The sequence below is a fragment of the Rhinichthys klamathensis genome, unplaced genomic scaffold (genome assembly GCF_029890125.1).
Source record: "Rhinichthys klamathensis goyatoka isolate OS25496 unplaced genomic scaffold, OSU_Roscu_1.1 h1tg000359l_1, whole genome shotgun sequence".
In the NCBI taxonomy this organism is placed as follows: Eukaryota; Metazoa; Chordata; class Actinopteri; order Cypriniformes; family Leuciscidae; genus Rhinichthys; species Rhinichthys klamathensis.
In genome coordinates this window covers 262,520-277,813 of record NW_026606868.1, presented here as the reverse complement: position 1 = coordinate 277,813, position 15,294 = coordinate 262,520, and the positions used below count along the sequence as shown (strand labels likewise).

The following is a 15,294-nucleotide window of genomic DNA, read 5'->3' as shown; positions in this document are numbered from 1 at the left end:
TGACCTAAACAATCGCTTTGGTGTTCAAAAATAAATTGGCAGGAAACTGTGAAAAATGTTGTATTAGTGCAAACTAAAAAAAATATATCTTGTGAATATTTGACGTATAATGTACTACAAAATGCTGTGAGATCTCTGCTAATGTTACACACCCACCTGTATGTTAGTGTTCTTAACACCCACTGAATGTGCAAAATAAACGTGATACACAAGTGAATATCTCTCTCTAATATATTTTCACTCTTTTCACTATATTTGGTTGAGATGGGTGATTTAAAATTAAACAAGGACCTTTTGAAAATCAAAATATGTCAATATTAAAGGGATAGTTCACTCAAAAATGAAAATTCTGTCATCACCCTCAAGTTGTTCCAAACCTGTAAGAGTTTATTTCTTCCGTTGAACTAAAAAGAAGATATTTTGAAGAATGTTGACGACCAAACAGTTGATGGGCCCCATTGACTTCCATAGTAGGAAAAAAAAAATACTATGGAAGTCAATGGGGCCCATCAATTGTCTGGTTATCAACATTCTTCAAAATATCTTCTTTTTAGTTCAACAGAAGGACACTCATACAGATTTTACTTTTAAAGAATCTTAAAGAAAATGAATGGCATTAAAGCTAAACCAAAGCAAATATCTGCGGCGTGAGCAGTGACGTCAATTAAAATGAAATTAAATAAACGTTTATTTCCCCTTGGAAATGAAATAATAGTGTCTTCTTTTGCTACAAAACCTTCATGGAAAGTCGGAGAAATTCCCAGGCTGAAATTGTCAAACGATTGTTTACACTTATTAAAAGGTCCAGTTTACTGAGTAACTTTTTTAGTTGGGAATTGAGACAAACGGATATTAGAATACATTACTCTCCAAAGAGAGCCTTTGTGAAGGATTTCAATTATGACATGGCAATGTGAGATGACCTTAATGTACCTCATCTCCAATGAAAGATTGATTTTCTCAGAAGAAACCTCAAGCTTCTGGTATAGTCCATTCCTCGTCATTCAATTTCTGAATCAGAACAGGAATGCTGATATAAAGGGGGCTGAACACCCATTAAACTTTTGGACTGTGACATTAAAATCATAACTGACTAGACATATCTGACTAGACTCTATGTACACAGCAGACATATTCATACATCACAACCTAGTTTAGGAAACCTAATTTAATACATTTATACAACTCTACTTGTCTGTTGATTACAATAATGATTCGAACTGATATACTTTGTCCTTCCACATGTTTTAGGGAACAAAGTTAATTCTGGTATAAACATGATACCCCACACAAGTCCTAGACTATTTTTCATCTGCATTAATGTGAGTAAATCAAAGAGCAGATGTGAGGAATGTCAGAGAAACACACTCTGTGACACAAGAATGTCTTTGTCACTGTTAGGTAAACCAATAAACTGGCAAACAACACCATAGAAACATCTTGACATGCGTGGACTGGCCGCACCCTAAATGAGGGGCATCACATGCACCAACCATGAAAAATGACAAAACCATCCAACAAAACCCTGATTTCAGACACTGCAGACAAGGACTGAGACCTAATAGAAAGGGCAAGTAGTGGGTTTGTGAAAAATATCTATAAAAGATATTTTTTTATTTCTACATTTTACCATCTCAAAGGACTCAATCATCTTAAAGGTAAGAACTGTTTCTGATTTGACCGTTTTTGCTGCCTGCTTGAAAATAACTAAAAGCGTGAGAAACGCACAATTTCTAGTCACACAACTAACTCTCAGAAATGGGCTCATTTGTTTAAATATAACAGTTTAAATATAGCAGATGGTACTGTGTATTTTAAAATGTAATCTTAATAAACACGTGTCTATTGTATATCATCTATCCATAATGGCCCAAAATAATATATTTATTATTTTTTATAACATAATTTATGGAACATTTTAAATGTATTTTGTCATAACTATTGCTGATATCCAAAAAGTATTTGAGAGAAGTTGATTATTTTGGTTTACTGTAATTGTCAGCAAAGACAGGTGTCTAACCAGGGATCAGCTACCCATGCATCATATTTATTAGATAATGAAAGGCAAACATGACCTGGAGCACTGGAGACTTTACCAGAATGATCACTGGTCTGTTTCAAATTCACACAAGCTTTACAAGTCTGGATTTGATCTTAAAATTATTTTTTAACCTATTTCACTCACTAAACAATTTAATCCAACACAAAAGACCCATTTTATTAAGGCCGATTATAAGCATGTTCTTTGTTGTGATTATTGTCATAAATGTAATTTTTAATTCAGATTAAATTTTTTTTTTGCAGCAGCAGCAGCAGTGCTGATTCCACTGGGATCTGTAAGAGTGGCCCCTCTGTGCAGTAAGTGAATCTGATTATAAACGGGCCTGTGCGAATGCTTTGATCAGATTTGACACAGTTGGATTTTATTCCATGAGATAACATTCTGAAAAACCCTTTGATATGTGGATTTCATTTGATCTAAAGATATGTTCGAGAGACTTCAAAAACATTTTTAAAAAGCCTGTTTTTGGATGATTCCATTGGTTTTGGTCGGAGGTCAGGAATGACATTTTAGGGGCACCGGTGATCAAATGACAGCTTCTAAACCAACCTTCTAAACTGTTTCATCTCACAACATTATTCACTGCGGGAAGGTTTTTTGGCCATTATTTAACCACAATAATTACTGACGTTGCATGACACTGTTTCACTGTTTGAATGCTACGTCATTTTTGACCTGTGTGGTTAGAAAGCTTAATAAAATTTCCGCAGCGAGGTTGTGTCAAACATAGGCTAGTATTGTCATGTGACATCATCTGACTTGGCATGGGCAGGTCAAATGAATAAATACAGATCAGTATTGACGTAGTTGAAATTGAATGATGTTGTCAGATGTCAGAAGAATGTGCCTACTGTTTGGTATTAATACGCTGATATTTGAATCTATATTCACCCATCTACTCTACTCTTCCCCAAAACAGAAGTAAAAATGAAGAAATTAAATGAATAGAAACTCTAATAAGACAATTGAATGTTGTATGTTCTCTGCTCTGCCTCAACAGTGCAAAGCAGACATGTCCAGAACAAGAAACAGTGAGGTGAGCTTTCTTGCATTGTCACTCTACACTACTAGTGATGCATTAAATAGCGTTTTACTTAAATAGTTAAAGCTCCAGTCCGTAACTTTTTTAAGTTAAAAATAATCCAAAATAATTATATTAAAAAAAACGTATTCTGCCAGTGGTCAAAACTATCTGCTTGCCATAGCTAGATTCAAAGCGGTTAGCTTGTAATAATGATTTTAATTCCAGTGGTACTGGTGGGTTTCCGCGGGAAATTCGAGCATGTCTTTGCGTCATTACGTCACATCTGTACACATAAAGAAGGAGTTTCGGCTAGCCGGCTATACTGCGCGTGACGAGATATAGAGATAGGCTTTTCTCGCAGCACTTTACATAATTAAACTTATGGCATCCAGAAAGATCCAAACAACAATCATCAGTGTCAACTGGAGATTCAGCAGTTATAAAACCCAAAAGACTTCGTACTTCGGATTTAAGGTGGCTAGAGAAAGAGAAAGAAACCGTCTCATGCGAACACAAGGATTTAAACATCGGCGGGGCTTTTGAAAAGTGCGTGAACTCCGTGTTTTGAAGGGGTTCAAAACGGAAGAAGAGCTTTTTTCTGCTGAACAAGTAAGACATTTCAATAGTTCAATCGTGTAACAGTACGTTTTCTTAATTCACACAGTTATGGAGTTTCCTTTGTTGTGCCTTTCTCGTTTTGCTATTATGGAGAATATGAATTCTGAACTACACAGGTAATCATAAAACACATTAAATTTAACATTAGTCACGCAATGCTGATGTTGTTAACATGAACAATTTGAGAACAAAGTAGGCTATAATTTGCACGGTTGCTGTAAATTTAACGAAGATTAAATTTAACGAAGCTTATCATGTCGAATGCTTTTTCCCCCCTAGTTGGTCAGAACAAAAATCGATGTTACTTACTTGTTCAGAAGACATTTTCTTATGAAAATTCTTATGTTGGTCAAACTTTCAAAAAGTGAATCTGTGATTCTGTATGACAGTATCCACACAGCGCGGTGACTGACAGCAGCACTCGCCTCAAAACACTGTGTTCATCCGCGCTGTTTCATGCCGATTTACAACCCACGTAAAGATGATAATTCCGCGAATCACTGCAGTTACAGATTTCGAACAGAGAGATGGCGACAAAGAGGAAAAGCTACGGACTGCAGCTTTAAACAGGACGAATCAAGTGTTAAGTATGTTATATGCAACGGGCTGTGAAGCGGTGTATATGACAAACTAATAAAGCCTATATCCAGCCTTTATTTGGGCTGAATGTTTTTAATTTCTTTCTTGTGTGTGGAATTGGGAAGTTGCAGTGACGGTAACAGGGACATTAAATAAATTTAAGTTTGAAGTGAGTAAAGCCTATGTTTAGGACAGCTATTACGGAAATGCAATTTTGCAAAAGAAACAACTTTTACTTAAAATACATATTAATTTAAAAGCAGCCTACTTCAGTGTAATATGATGTTAATATGATATGATGACATTACCATAATATGATAATATCCATTAATATCATGATATTACCATATCATCACTCTTAACACTGAGTATTTGAATAATTGTAATGTGTCGATTGGGTGCTGGTTGGGTGTGGATATCTAAAACAGTGAAAATCACAGGTGCGGGTGGATGATTTATTTTTAGCAGCAGATTCGGGTGACGTTAGTAATTAGTAATTCATCACTACCATGTTCAATAAGACACTGACTTGCCTCTGCAGGGGAATGTGCTGAAGCGTGTGGCAAAACTGCCTCTCATCAGCTCAGCGCTGCAGCAGGCCTTTTCCATCTACATGGGCGTGAAAGGTCGTTATCCGCTGCTCGGGTTTGTGGGAGGAGTAGCAGAGCTGGGTGTCCGCAGTGCATCCACAGCAGCTCTGCAACAAGCAGCACCTCTGCTACTGAACCTAGAACCAGAAAGTGAGTCCCACATGTTTATATATGGTATCTCTACACTGAAATGGCATACTTTTTTTTTATGGAAATCAAAATGCTCATAGTAAAGACATAATTGGACAAAAGAAACAGATATACTGCTAAAACATAATTTAACATGCAAGTCTTTAAGAATAATAAAGTGAATTAATTGTATGTGGGCCTTTGCAGTTGAGGCGGTGAACAGTTTTGCACTGGTGGGTTTGGAGCAACTTGAGAAGTTTTTCCCTATCCTCCAACAGCCCACAGATGAGGTGAGTGCTTGAGAGTGCAAGAACCGTGTGGCAGTTACCATATCTTGACCGTTTGGTAAAAGCCAACCAATTTATTTTAAATAACAAAATTCATTGAGTTTTAAATTATTTAAATTAGAATTATTAGAATTATTACATTATTTTAATAATTTGTAGTTTTTTAACTTAATTAAAATAAGAAATTATTATTACATTTTTGCACATAAACAAAAGTAAATACTTTAAAATTATTTTATTGCTTAACATGTCCTTTAGTAATATGGTAAGTTTGATCTTACAGGTTTGGATGGCGAGTAATTAATGACAGAATTTTCATTTTTGGCTTAACTAACCTTTTAAGAGAGTAAGTACTTATTAGTAGCCTTCGCTAATCAATTATTATTTGTTTGTGTGCATGAGTAGTTTTTAAGGGCTGATGCTGATGGTTTATGTTTTACTACAGATTAGTGCTTTTTTTGTTTGTTCTACAAAACATCTGGGCTTGCTGAATTAGACATATCGAGCACACGTTCAAATAAAGTGATTAAAGGTCTTGAACAGAAGGTTATAATAATCGATTATGAGCTATCAGAATATGTCTACTGTACTGATATTGAAAGAAAGTGTTACAATATGCAGAACTTGGTTTGACACTGTCACGTGGTATTATAACACATCACATGACAGCACCTTTGTTTTTTTTTAAGGGGTCAAAAGTCAAAAAGATTTAAAAAATAAAAAATAAACCTTTTTTGTAATATATTTGACCCGTAAACCAAAATAGATAAATAATGACAGTAGGCCTATCGTACTTGTTTCGTCAATGTTCTGCTGTTATGGTTAGCTAGCAGCTACTAGTTCAGATGACTTTTCGCGCACTTTTTTTTAGGTTAACGACGATACTGAAATACCATTTGAAACGGCATACTATGTTAAAAGAAAACGGTTTAAATGTAGTATATTATATATATATACTGTATATATATTAACTTCTTACCTAACTTACTAAGATAAAGTAGGACAAAAGTAACTTTAGGTATGTATTTGTGGCTATTTCTGTTTTAATGTGTCTTTGTTTGACTTCTGTGTGTTGTTAACTTACGGGGTAGAAAAAACATCGAGATAACAGGTTCGGTTAGATAAGTTTATCTAACCGAACCTGTTATCTCGATGTTTTTTCTACCCCATTACTCTCTTGGTGCTCTCCTGCCTGTCTTCTCTCCTCTTAGGTGGTTGCTAATCTAAAGGATGCTTTCTTCTCGAGGCTGGATGGTGCACAGTCTCGAGTAAACGATGAGCTGGACAGGGCCGTGAACAGGTGGGATGAAGTGATAGAGCTCAGCTGGCGCCTCCTGGCGGAAGCTCAGGATTCAGCACCAGGGCGCGTGATCACCGCTGGCCTGGATGAGCTCATCACTCAGTCAGAGGCGGCAGTGGCGTACTATCTACCTCTGCCACCCACGCTGCGTAAGAAAGTGTGACACGGAGTCATCTGAACTGAGACGGGAGACACATTTTTATCTGAAATAATCAGAGGCGGACAGAGTACAGAGCTTTGTTACTTGAGTAAAAGTACAGATACCCCTTGCTAAATTTTACTCAAGTACAAGTAAAAGTACTACATTCAGATGTCTACTTAAGTAAAAGTACTAAAGTACTTGTTTTTAAAAGTACTTGAGTATCAAGAGTACAAGAGTAAATTTTCTAAATATTGCATTACTAATCTACTGCCACAGTGCTTACATTTATGCACAGAAACGTCCTACATGGAGTTATGAAAAATGTTAATGTTAATACCTTGGAGAATGTAAAAGGAATTGAAAGTAAAATCAAGTCATTTTCATCTACCATGTTGCTTTATTTAATTTAATTAAAATTTTGGGGGGTCCCATCTTTAAATGCGGGGACAACACACACACACACACACACCACATGTAAGGGTGGCGCTGCCAATAAAGCACCTAAAAGCTGTCACAAAGAACCGGCAAAAGGAATGATTATGAATATGTAAAATATAGCAAGGAGATATTTTAATTGTTTATTAATAAACACTTGTTAATAAACAAGTGTTTTCTTTGTCAGTGTCGGCTAGATGAAGTTGACGATGCTGACTCGCGATCTTCAGTAGTGGACGCGCCAGAGAGAAATGCACATTTCATACGGATTACATAAGCAGAGAACAGTCTGTAGTCTGTTTTCTTTCGTTTTGAATTTTTCTGTTTAAAAGTAGACATGTCTGTGAGAGGCAAGTAGGCTACCTTATACACGGAGTTTCGGTTCATTTATGAGACGAGATCCAGTTCACGTGCCGGCGCCTCCATTTCTTATCTATCGTCTGCTATTTACTTCTTATTTATTAAACCCAGGCAATTGGTTGATGAAACATTGATTAAAATTAAGATACAATTAATGCAAAACGAAATTCAGGTTAAAGAAAGGTTTTGTGTTTTCTGTTTGATGTCTCTGTGAAAGTTTTAAAGCATTTTTTATGCCGCTTTCAGAACGCTCACGTCCGTAACGGAGAACACGTCCATAACATAGTTTTTTCCTCATAAATGCAAACCCGAAAAATAAAATAAAACAAAATTAATATTTTATGTACTGTGGAGACTGAGCGCCAACCCTTCTTCATTCGCTGGGTAGTAGCCTATTTTTGGTTTGTGCAGTGTAATTCACACAATCAGTAAAATATTTTGCCTCCTGAAGTTTTTTTTTTAAGAAATCAGAAATCCCTCGTGGGTACGCCACTGCCACATTTGAACCTGACTGTGTTAAACACACCACATACTCAAGAACATCAAACCAAATGCTTGGCTTACATTAATGTGTAATATAAAATCTGACCATGGAGTTGACTTTGGTGGAAAGCTGAAGGTGATTGCTGATAGGCTGTCCCAATCAGTGGCGCCTGCACAATCCAATCACGTTTGAGAGGGAAACAACAAATTGAGGGTTTCCGAGATTTTTTTTTTTTTTTTACTCGGGTACTCACGTTTATGGATAGAAATGTATTGGAGTAAAGAGTACAATATTTGCCTCTCAAATGTACTTGAGTAAAGTCATGAGTACTCCCCAAAAATGATACTCAAGTAAAGTACAGATCCTTCAAAATTGTACTTAAGTACTGTACTCAAGTAAATGTACTCCGTTACTGTCCGGCTCTGGAAATAATCATGAAATAACATTTTAGAGAAGGTTTACCATTTATTTCACGCGTACACAAAACGTAACCACAAGGGGGCGCAACTGGTCTTCTGTTTTGCAAGTACTTTAGCACAACTAAAGAGCCATTAATCTCATCATTTAAGACCAGTCGTTAGAAATCAGAATAAAACTGCAATAATGTTAAATTTTGTAACTTATTTCTATTGTTTATTTATATCTATTATTATATAAAAAAAATAAAATATAAAAAAAATCCCTGATCTTTTATCCCCATTGAGGCACACAATTTGATTTCCCTGGACCACAATTTGAAAACCCCTGCTTTAGCACCATCTCACTTTCAGAGGGATACAGAGAATATACATAATATTTCATCAAATCAGCTTTTTTAAAATTAAGCTCAGTGTTCAGTTTTAGACTAAGCAGAGCCTCTTTTAGTTGAAATCTGAATATCGGTGGTTGTATTAAAATCACAAGCACTTTGTCTCATCTTGCAGGTCGTGAGTGGGAGAGAAGAGTGCAAAGCTATGAAGATGAGGATGATGATGATGAAGAAGAAGAGCCTCGGATGTGGACGCGGATCCGTAGCCTGTTGTTGTGCCTGTACCTTCAGCTGTACCACAGACTGATGAAGCTGAGAGAAAGAGTGGACAGTGTTTTGCAGATGCTGGGGGCAGCTGCTGAAACGGTAGGCCCATGTACAGAAATAATTCATCACTAAATCTTTGACCTTATCTTAACTAAAAGTTCTGTTCAGTGACTCTTGAGAATGGGACAAATACTCTCTCGCCAAACTAACTGCTTCTCAGTGGCTCCGAACAACATTCATGTAGGTATCAGTTTCTGAAAGATGTCACACTGATAATGGGGAACCAAGCTCGTTGTTTTCATATTCCAATTTAACAATATTCGTACTTTAATCTAAATGTTTTCAGTTGGCTATCCAACACAGAAGAATAAAAAAGACTTTGGCCCTTCAAAGAGACCAGGTTTATTATAGTTAACTAAAACTAAAACCATAAAACCATTTTCATTTCTTGAAATAAAATAAACATTAACTGAAACAAAATAAAATGTACAGAAATGTATTTTATTTCAGCCAGTTGCCAAGAAAACATTTAGTTTAACTTGATGTACTGAAATAACTAAAACTAAACTGAAATAAAAATTAATGAATAGATTTATAGAAAATAGAAATTTAGACTTTTTTTAAATGCTAAAATTAAAATGAAAACAGAAAATAAAAACTAATTCAAATTATTAATAAAAAACTATAATAGCACCTCAATGATACTAAAATAAGACTGAAAGAGACCCAAGATGTGAGTCACGACTAAGAGTAACTCACAAAATAAGTAGGCTATAGATGCAGACATTCCTTGGTGAGAGACTCAACAATACACACTGACAGGATGATATCGACAGGGAGTGCCTCATCAAAATGTCCTCAAACTATAGCCTATCCCCTCTTCTTTGAGTATGAAGTTAAAATAGACACGCTACGTGCCGCTTCACCATGCTGCAGTCATTCACGCTGCCCTGCCACCCTCGGGGCTTCCTGTCTAGTCTGCAGACTCGCCCTCACTCGCATATAAAATCACAGCAATTACTTGTTCTAAATTATGACCCCTGAGACACATGCAAGCTGGAAAGGACATGGGGAAGGCGAGAGAAGCTGTATTACAACATGAGCTGAAACATTATAAATGAGCTTTTTTACACTGTACAACACTGTACCAAATTGATTACATAGAATTTATTACAATGTATTATTTTACATTTATGCTTCTAGTCACTTAGTAGTGGAGTAGATTTATTACCTCAGATTTTGTCATAGTCACTCATTTGTACACTTCTTCATATTAAAGTTAGTGTTTAGGCTAGATAGAGTCTTTATCATCAGACTTCATCATTTTATAGTCCAGCATATTAGTGAGTCTTTTAGTGAGTCGTAATGCCTATAAAAATAAATGATGGAACGTGTCTGTTTGCGTAAAAGGAAGGCCGTTTTTTGTTCCCTACAAATCAAGGCTGAAATCAAGAAGTCAAGCAGCAGTGCTTTTGATGGTAGTGCTTGTTTAGAGAGAGGATGGTCATGATTGAGCTGAAAACCCAGTGGGACCTAATGCTACGTGCCGTTTGGCAGTCACTGCATATGACTTGAACACCCACTAACCCATGAGGAGATTTGGAGATTGCATTAGGGAACAAATATACGTCTAGTTTTAAATGCATTCAATTGGTCGAAAGTGACAGAAAAGAATTTTACATTGTAAAATTTTCATTTCAAATAAATGCTATATTTTTAAACTTTCTATTCATCAAAGAATTCTGAATTTATCCACAGTTGCCACAAAAAATATTAGGCACCACCACTGTTTTCAACATTAATAAGAATAAGAAATATTTATTGAGCAGAAAACCAGCATATTAGAATAATTTCTGAAGGATCACGTGACACTGGATTACAATAATGGCTGCTGAATATTCAGCTTTGCCATCACAGGAATGAATTACATTAAAATATAAAACAGTTATTTAAAATTGTAATAATATTTCACAATATTACACTTTTTTCCTGTATCTTTAATCAAAAGAATCTAACAAGTGCCATTTCTGAAGCATAGAGTGCACCACAGCTCTGCAAAATTGTATTTGTTCTCATGTCGATAGAGACACCAGATACACCCTACCTCAACTGACCTGTTAGAGACACATGGCCTATCTCAGACATGTTTTGTATGAGTTGACGAGTTTGTGTGCTGAGGATCAAAGGGCCAAGGTGGAGTATTGTCTGCACAGGGTCCTTCTGTGCTTTCCCAGCAGTAGGGTGGAGGGTAATTGGACCTGAGAGCACGAAAGCTCCAGTGCACCGTGTTCAAAAGAGTCTTCATTAACAAACTCTAAAAGACGCCCCAGAGAGCCTGGGCTGCAGAAATGTGAGTGACAGTCTGTGTTCTACCGGTAGTGATGCTGAGCTGTCAGAGACACATGCAACAGTGAGACTTGGCAGCATAATCTCCTACAGTAATTCACGTGTTGGTCACGGGCTGTGCAGTGGACCGGCGATGAGGTGGTGGCCCAAAGACAATGGGAATTGAGAACACAGAGAGGACCTTTTAATTTGGCTGACCCACTTTATCCTTCACCTAAATTAACCACCAATAGTTGGAGGCTCCTGCTGCCAAATCAGTACTGTTTGTGACTGTGTCTGCTGGGCCTGTTCTTTTGCACTGTGTACTCACGCTCACGTTGGCTGGCCTCAGATGAAGCTCCACGTGAGAGTTTGGCTGCTTGTGGCATGGTGGTCTGTGTTAATAAACTAGACTTCAGTACGATTTCCCTGTTCAAAATCTCTGTTATTCAAAACGTAATTTGTTTATTTGTCACAACTGGTTCAAATGTATTTTGTTTTTACCAAGTTTTTTACACAAACGCTGCCGAACAAACTAAATGATATTCTAGTGGTTTTAATATTAGTAATTCAAATCTTTTGAATCCATTCGTCAAAAGATTTGTTCATTGGTTCATTAAGTGACCCTTTCTGCAAATTACTTTGTTACACCAGTAGGTAGCAACAAGTGGGTCACTGAATCATTTACTTAACTGATTAATCTGAGTCGTATCATCCTTATTAAGATTAGCATGTCTACAATTCTACTAGATTACAGAAAGAGGTTTTTTTTTTTTCAATTTAGGTATATATTCATCAATTATTTTTACACATTCATAATTCTTTCTGCCCAACAAATATTGATCTGCCCTCAAAAGATTCATTCACTTAAAAGATTTGTTCAAAACACTGATTTGTTCACAAACTAAACAGCAATTCTATACTAAAGCACTAAACTGTAGTGGATATATGATTGAGTGACCATGGGAACAGTTAAACAAGGTCAAATGAAACGAGACAAGAAGAATAAAAAGCAAAAAAGGACATTTAAAAATAGGACATGATGAAATGAAATTATTTAGGATAACTGGTCTAAAAGAATGTTGGACTGTTTCTTTTGTTAGTCTGATAAAGTTTAATTAACCCCAACTGTGACTGACAATACCAGTTTTCACAGCAATTGCAATTGCAGTTTCTGTTGTTTGTTGATTTATTTGCACAGAGCAGGGAGTGTATCTTGCAAAAGCCCATTCACGTTCCTGCAGGCATTATGTTGGTCTGTGAATAGAGTCATTACTGCCACTTGATCAAACTATTAGGCCCCGTTTCCAGGCCACTAGGTTCAGCAATAAAAACGTGACTGAATTAAAGTTCTGCGTATTCCTCAGCCCATGTGGCCAGTTGTTCTGCCACATTTGCTTTTTAATGCCTAATGGTGTCAGTTTCAGGTCTATCATTGTCACTGGTTTCCTAATTAGGTATTGTCTGTAATTTGTCATGCTCAGGTGGGTCTAACGCAGTTGATGCAGATGTTGGAGTCCCTGCTGCAGCTGCTTCTGTCTTTTTACGCGTCTCAGGTGCATCGTGGGGAGGAGCTGCGTTCTCTGCTTGTAGCTCAGCTCACATCAGGTATACAGGCACTGAAGGTTTTGCCCCCTGTACAACAGATACTGGCTTTACCTACTCAGGTACGCACTATCATGAACGACCTACTGGAACTGGGTCAGATTCTCATACAGCTGCTCATCAACACCACCCCGCTCTATGACCTGGTGAGAACACACACACACACACACACACACACACAAATGCAACATTCTGGAACCAGTTCTAATGGACAAATTCTGTTAATAAAACATACAAGAAGATGTTCGAGTGATAAAGAACACTCTAGAATCAAGTTATGAAGCTAATTCAAAGGCAGAATAATCAGTCTGAAGATCAAATTCTTATTATTTTTCTTGGCCAAACACATCTGTTTACCCTAGTGAAAAATAAATATACCAAAATGTATCTGAAATACGTTTATTTTATGTTAAGTATACTACAGATACATATTTATGTACTTATAAATACCCTGCAATTTCACTTTTAGTATACTAAACTGATATACTTGGAAGAACTAATTTTGTACTAAATGCACTTTAGTTATCTGGAAATAGTGCTAGGAAATAGGTCAACTAAAGATATACTTGATATACTATACACAATCAAAGTATATTTGATTGTGCTAAAGTGGAACTATTGCAAGTATACTTTAGGTATACTTTAAATATCTTACATTGATCTTACACAGTGATCATATTATCATTACTAATAGTGATATTAAACACATTTTAAGCTTAATATTAAGAAATGTGCATTGTGCAATAAAGAAGTACTCAAAATAAAAATTAATTATAATATTTATACAGTAAGTCTCAAGCGATATGTCAATAAACATATTAATGGATTTGTAGCATAGTACGAAATACAGGTATTTTAAATACATTTTGGTATAGGTTTTATTTCACTAGGGTACTACTGATAGGATGAACCAAGCAAGATATGTCACTCTATGTTCCCATAAAAACTAAATGAGTAAATCTGTGTTTTATAGTCCGTGCTGGCCCATGAAACAGTCCATGGCCTGGTTTATTTTCTCTCTTATGTTACTGTGCTTCTTTTCAAATGTTTTTTTTTTAGCACAGTATCCAATTGAAAATCAGGTACATAATGTTTTCAGGCCATTATACAGCTTAATTAAACTTCAATCACATATAAGAACTGTTATGGTCTAAAATCACTTCTATTCATTTGCAGAGTTAATTTAAATGGGCTTGATGCTCAGACCAAATTGGTAATATCTGGATTTTGTGGTCTATAAACCCTTGTATCTTCTAAGGTTAGCAAAATGGCATTTTAATTTTAAACAAAGACAGCATAAACAGTTTTTTTTTAAATCAAGTATTTCACAAAAATATATGTGAGGCTATGTAGGCATTAGAATAATCTCTTATTCATTGAATGATAATTAATAATGTTAATATCTAAAACGTGCTTCTACCTACTAAATTATTCTCCAAAAAATGTACATACATTAAATGACCACTAGTGGCAGTAAAACACCAACTACTTTTATTCCTATTTACACAAATTATGATTGCAGGGGCAATTATCGAATAATAAAGACTTATTTTTGAGCAGTTCCTATGTCACTCGTTTGGTCTGTGAAACGAGTCACGATAAAGCAGCTCAAAACGTTAAACGGCATGGTTGTTCAGCAAATGCACTTTTGTTAACACTATCGGTCATGGTTTAAATTAGGGTTTAGAGGTGGGATGTTATTTTCAGTGAGAGGCACTAAAAGTGCCTTTTTCCAATAAGCCTTGGCTGAATTAAATTGTTGAATAAAGATTTGAAAAGAATCAAAAGTATCAGAGTCTTAGCTTCCGACTCTGCCCTCTCTTTTCTCTCAGATGAAACAGGTTTCTGATCTCGATGCAGAAAACAACCCAACTCCAGATGAACTTCCTGAGAGTCCCTCCAGCCGTGCCTTTGCAAACAGCCTCTTCCTCAAAGCCATGGACGGTCGTCCACGTCGCCGCAGAAGCCTTTATGCCCGTTCCCGTTGTGGGTCCACCAGCGGGCTTCCAACAAGCCCAGCTCCCTCTCCGACTCCTACCCCAGTCCCAGCAAATGGCAGAAAAGGCAGTTTGAAGCTAGATTCCCAGCCCTCGGGCCCTCCAGAACTTGACACACTGGCTGTGCCCACTACCGATATGATCCGCCGCCGTTCCTCTGCCACCGAGGTCCTGCTGGGTCCCATTATGCAGTTAGTATCACAGAGCCAACGAGCGTTTGAGTTTCTGAGCTCTGACCCTTCATCTGAAGATCAGGTCATACCTGTGGTGGAAACCACAGAACATTAGGCTCCACTTTTCGCAATCACAGATCATTCAAACACAGATTGCTGCAGCTCACAG

At 36.6% G+C, this 15,294-nt stretch overlaps 1 protein-coding gene across 1 annotated transcript; it reads left to right on the top strand.

Annotated features, from left to right (window-relative positions):
• Positions 1–2,308: 2,308 nt before the first annotated feature.
• plin6 (perilipin 6) lies at positions 2,309–15,249 on the top strand. Its single transcript, XM_056233111.1, has 8 exons — positions 2,309–2,358; positions 3,063–3,098; positions 4,825–5,023; positions 5,210–5,292; positions 6,501–6,738; positions 8,934–9,124; positions 12,835–13,101; positions 14,788–15,249. Exons 2-8 carry the CDS (start codon positions 3,075–3,077, stop codon positions 15,238–15,240), a joined length of 1,455 nt encoding a protein of 484 aa, XP_056089086.1. The 5' UTR covers positions 2,309–2,358; positions 3,063–3,074; the 3' UTR covers positions 15,241–15,249.
• Positions 15,250–15,294: the final 45 nt, after the last annotated feature.

Excerpts from the sequence above, each read along its gene's own strand:
- plin6 (XM_056233111.1), top strand. The coding sequence starts at position 3,075 with ATGTCCAGAACAAGAAACAGTGAG. Across the intron at positions 3,099-4,824 it reads CCAGAACAAGAAACAGTGAG|GGGAATGTGCTGAAGCGTGT; the intron begins GTGAGCTTTCTT and ends TTGCCTCTGCAG. Across the intron at positions 5,024-5,209 it reads ACTGAACCTAGAACCAGAAA|TTGAGGCGGTGAACAGTTTT; the intron begins GTGAGTCCCACA and ends GGGCCTTTGCAG.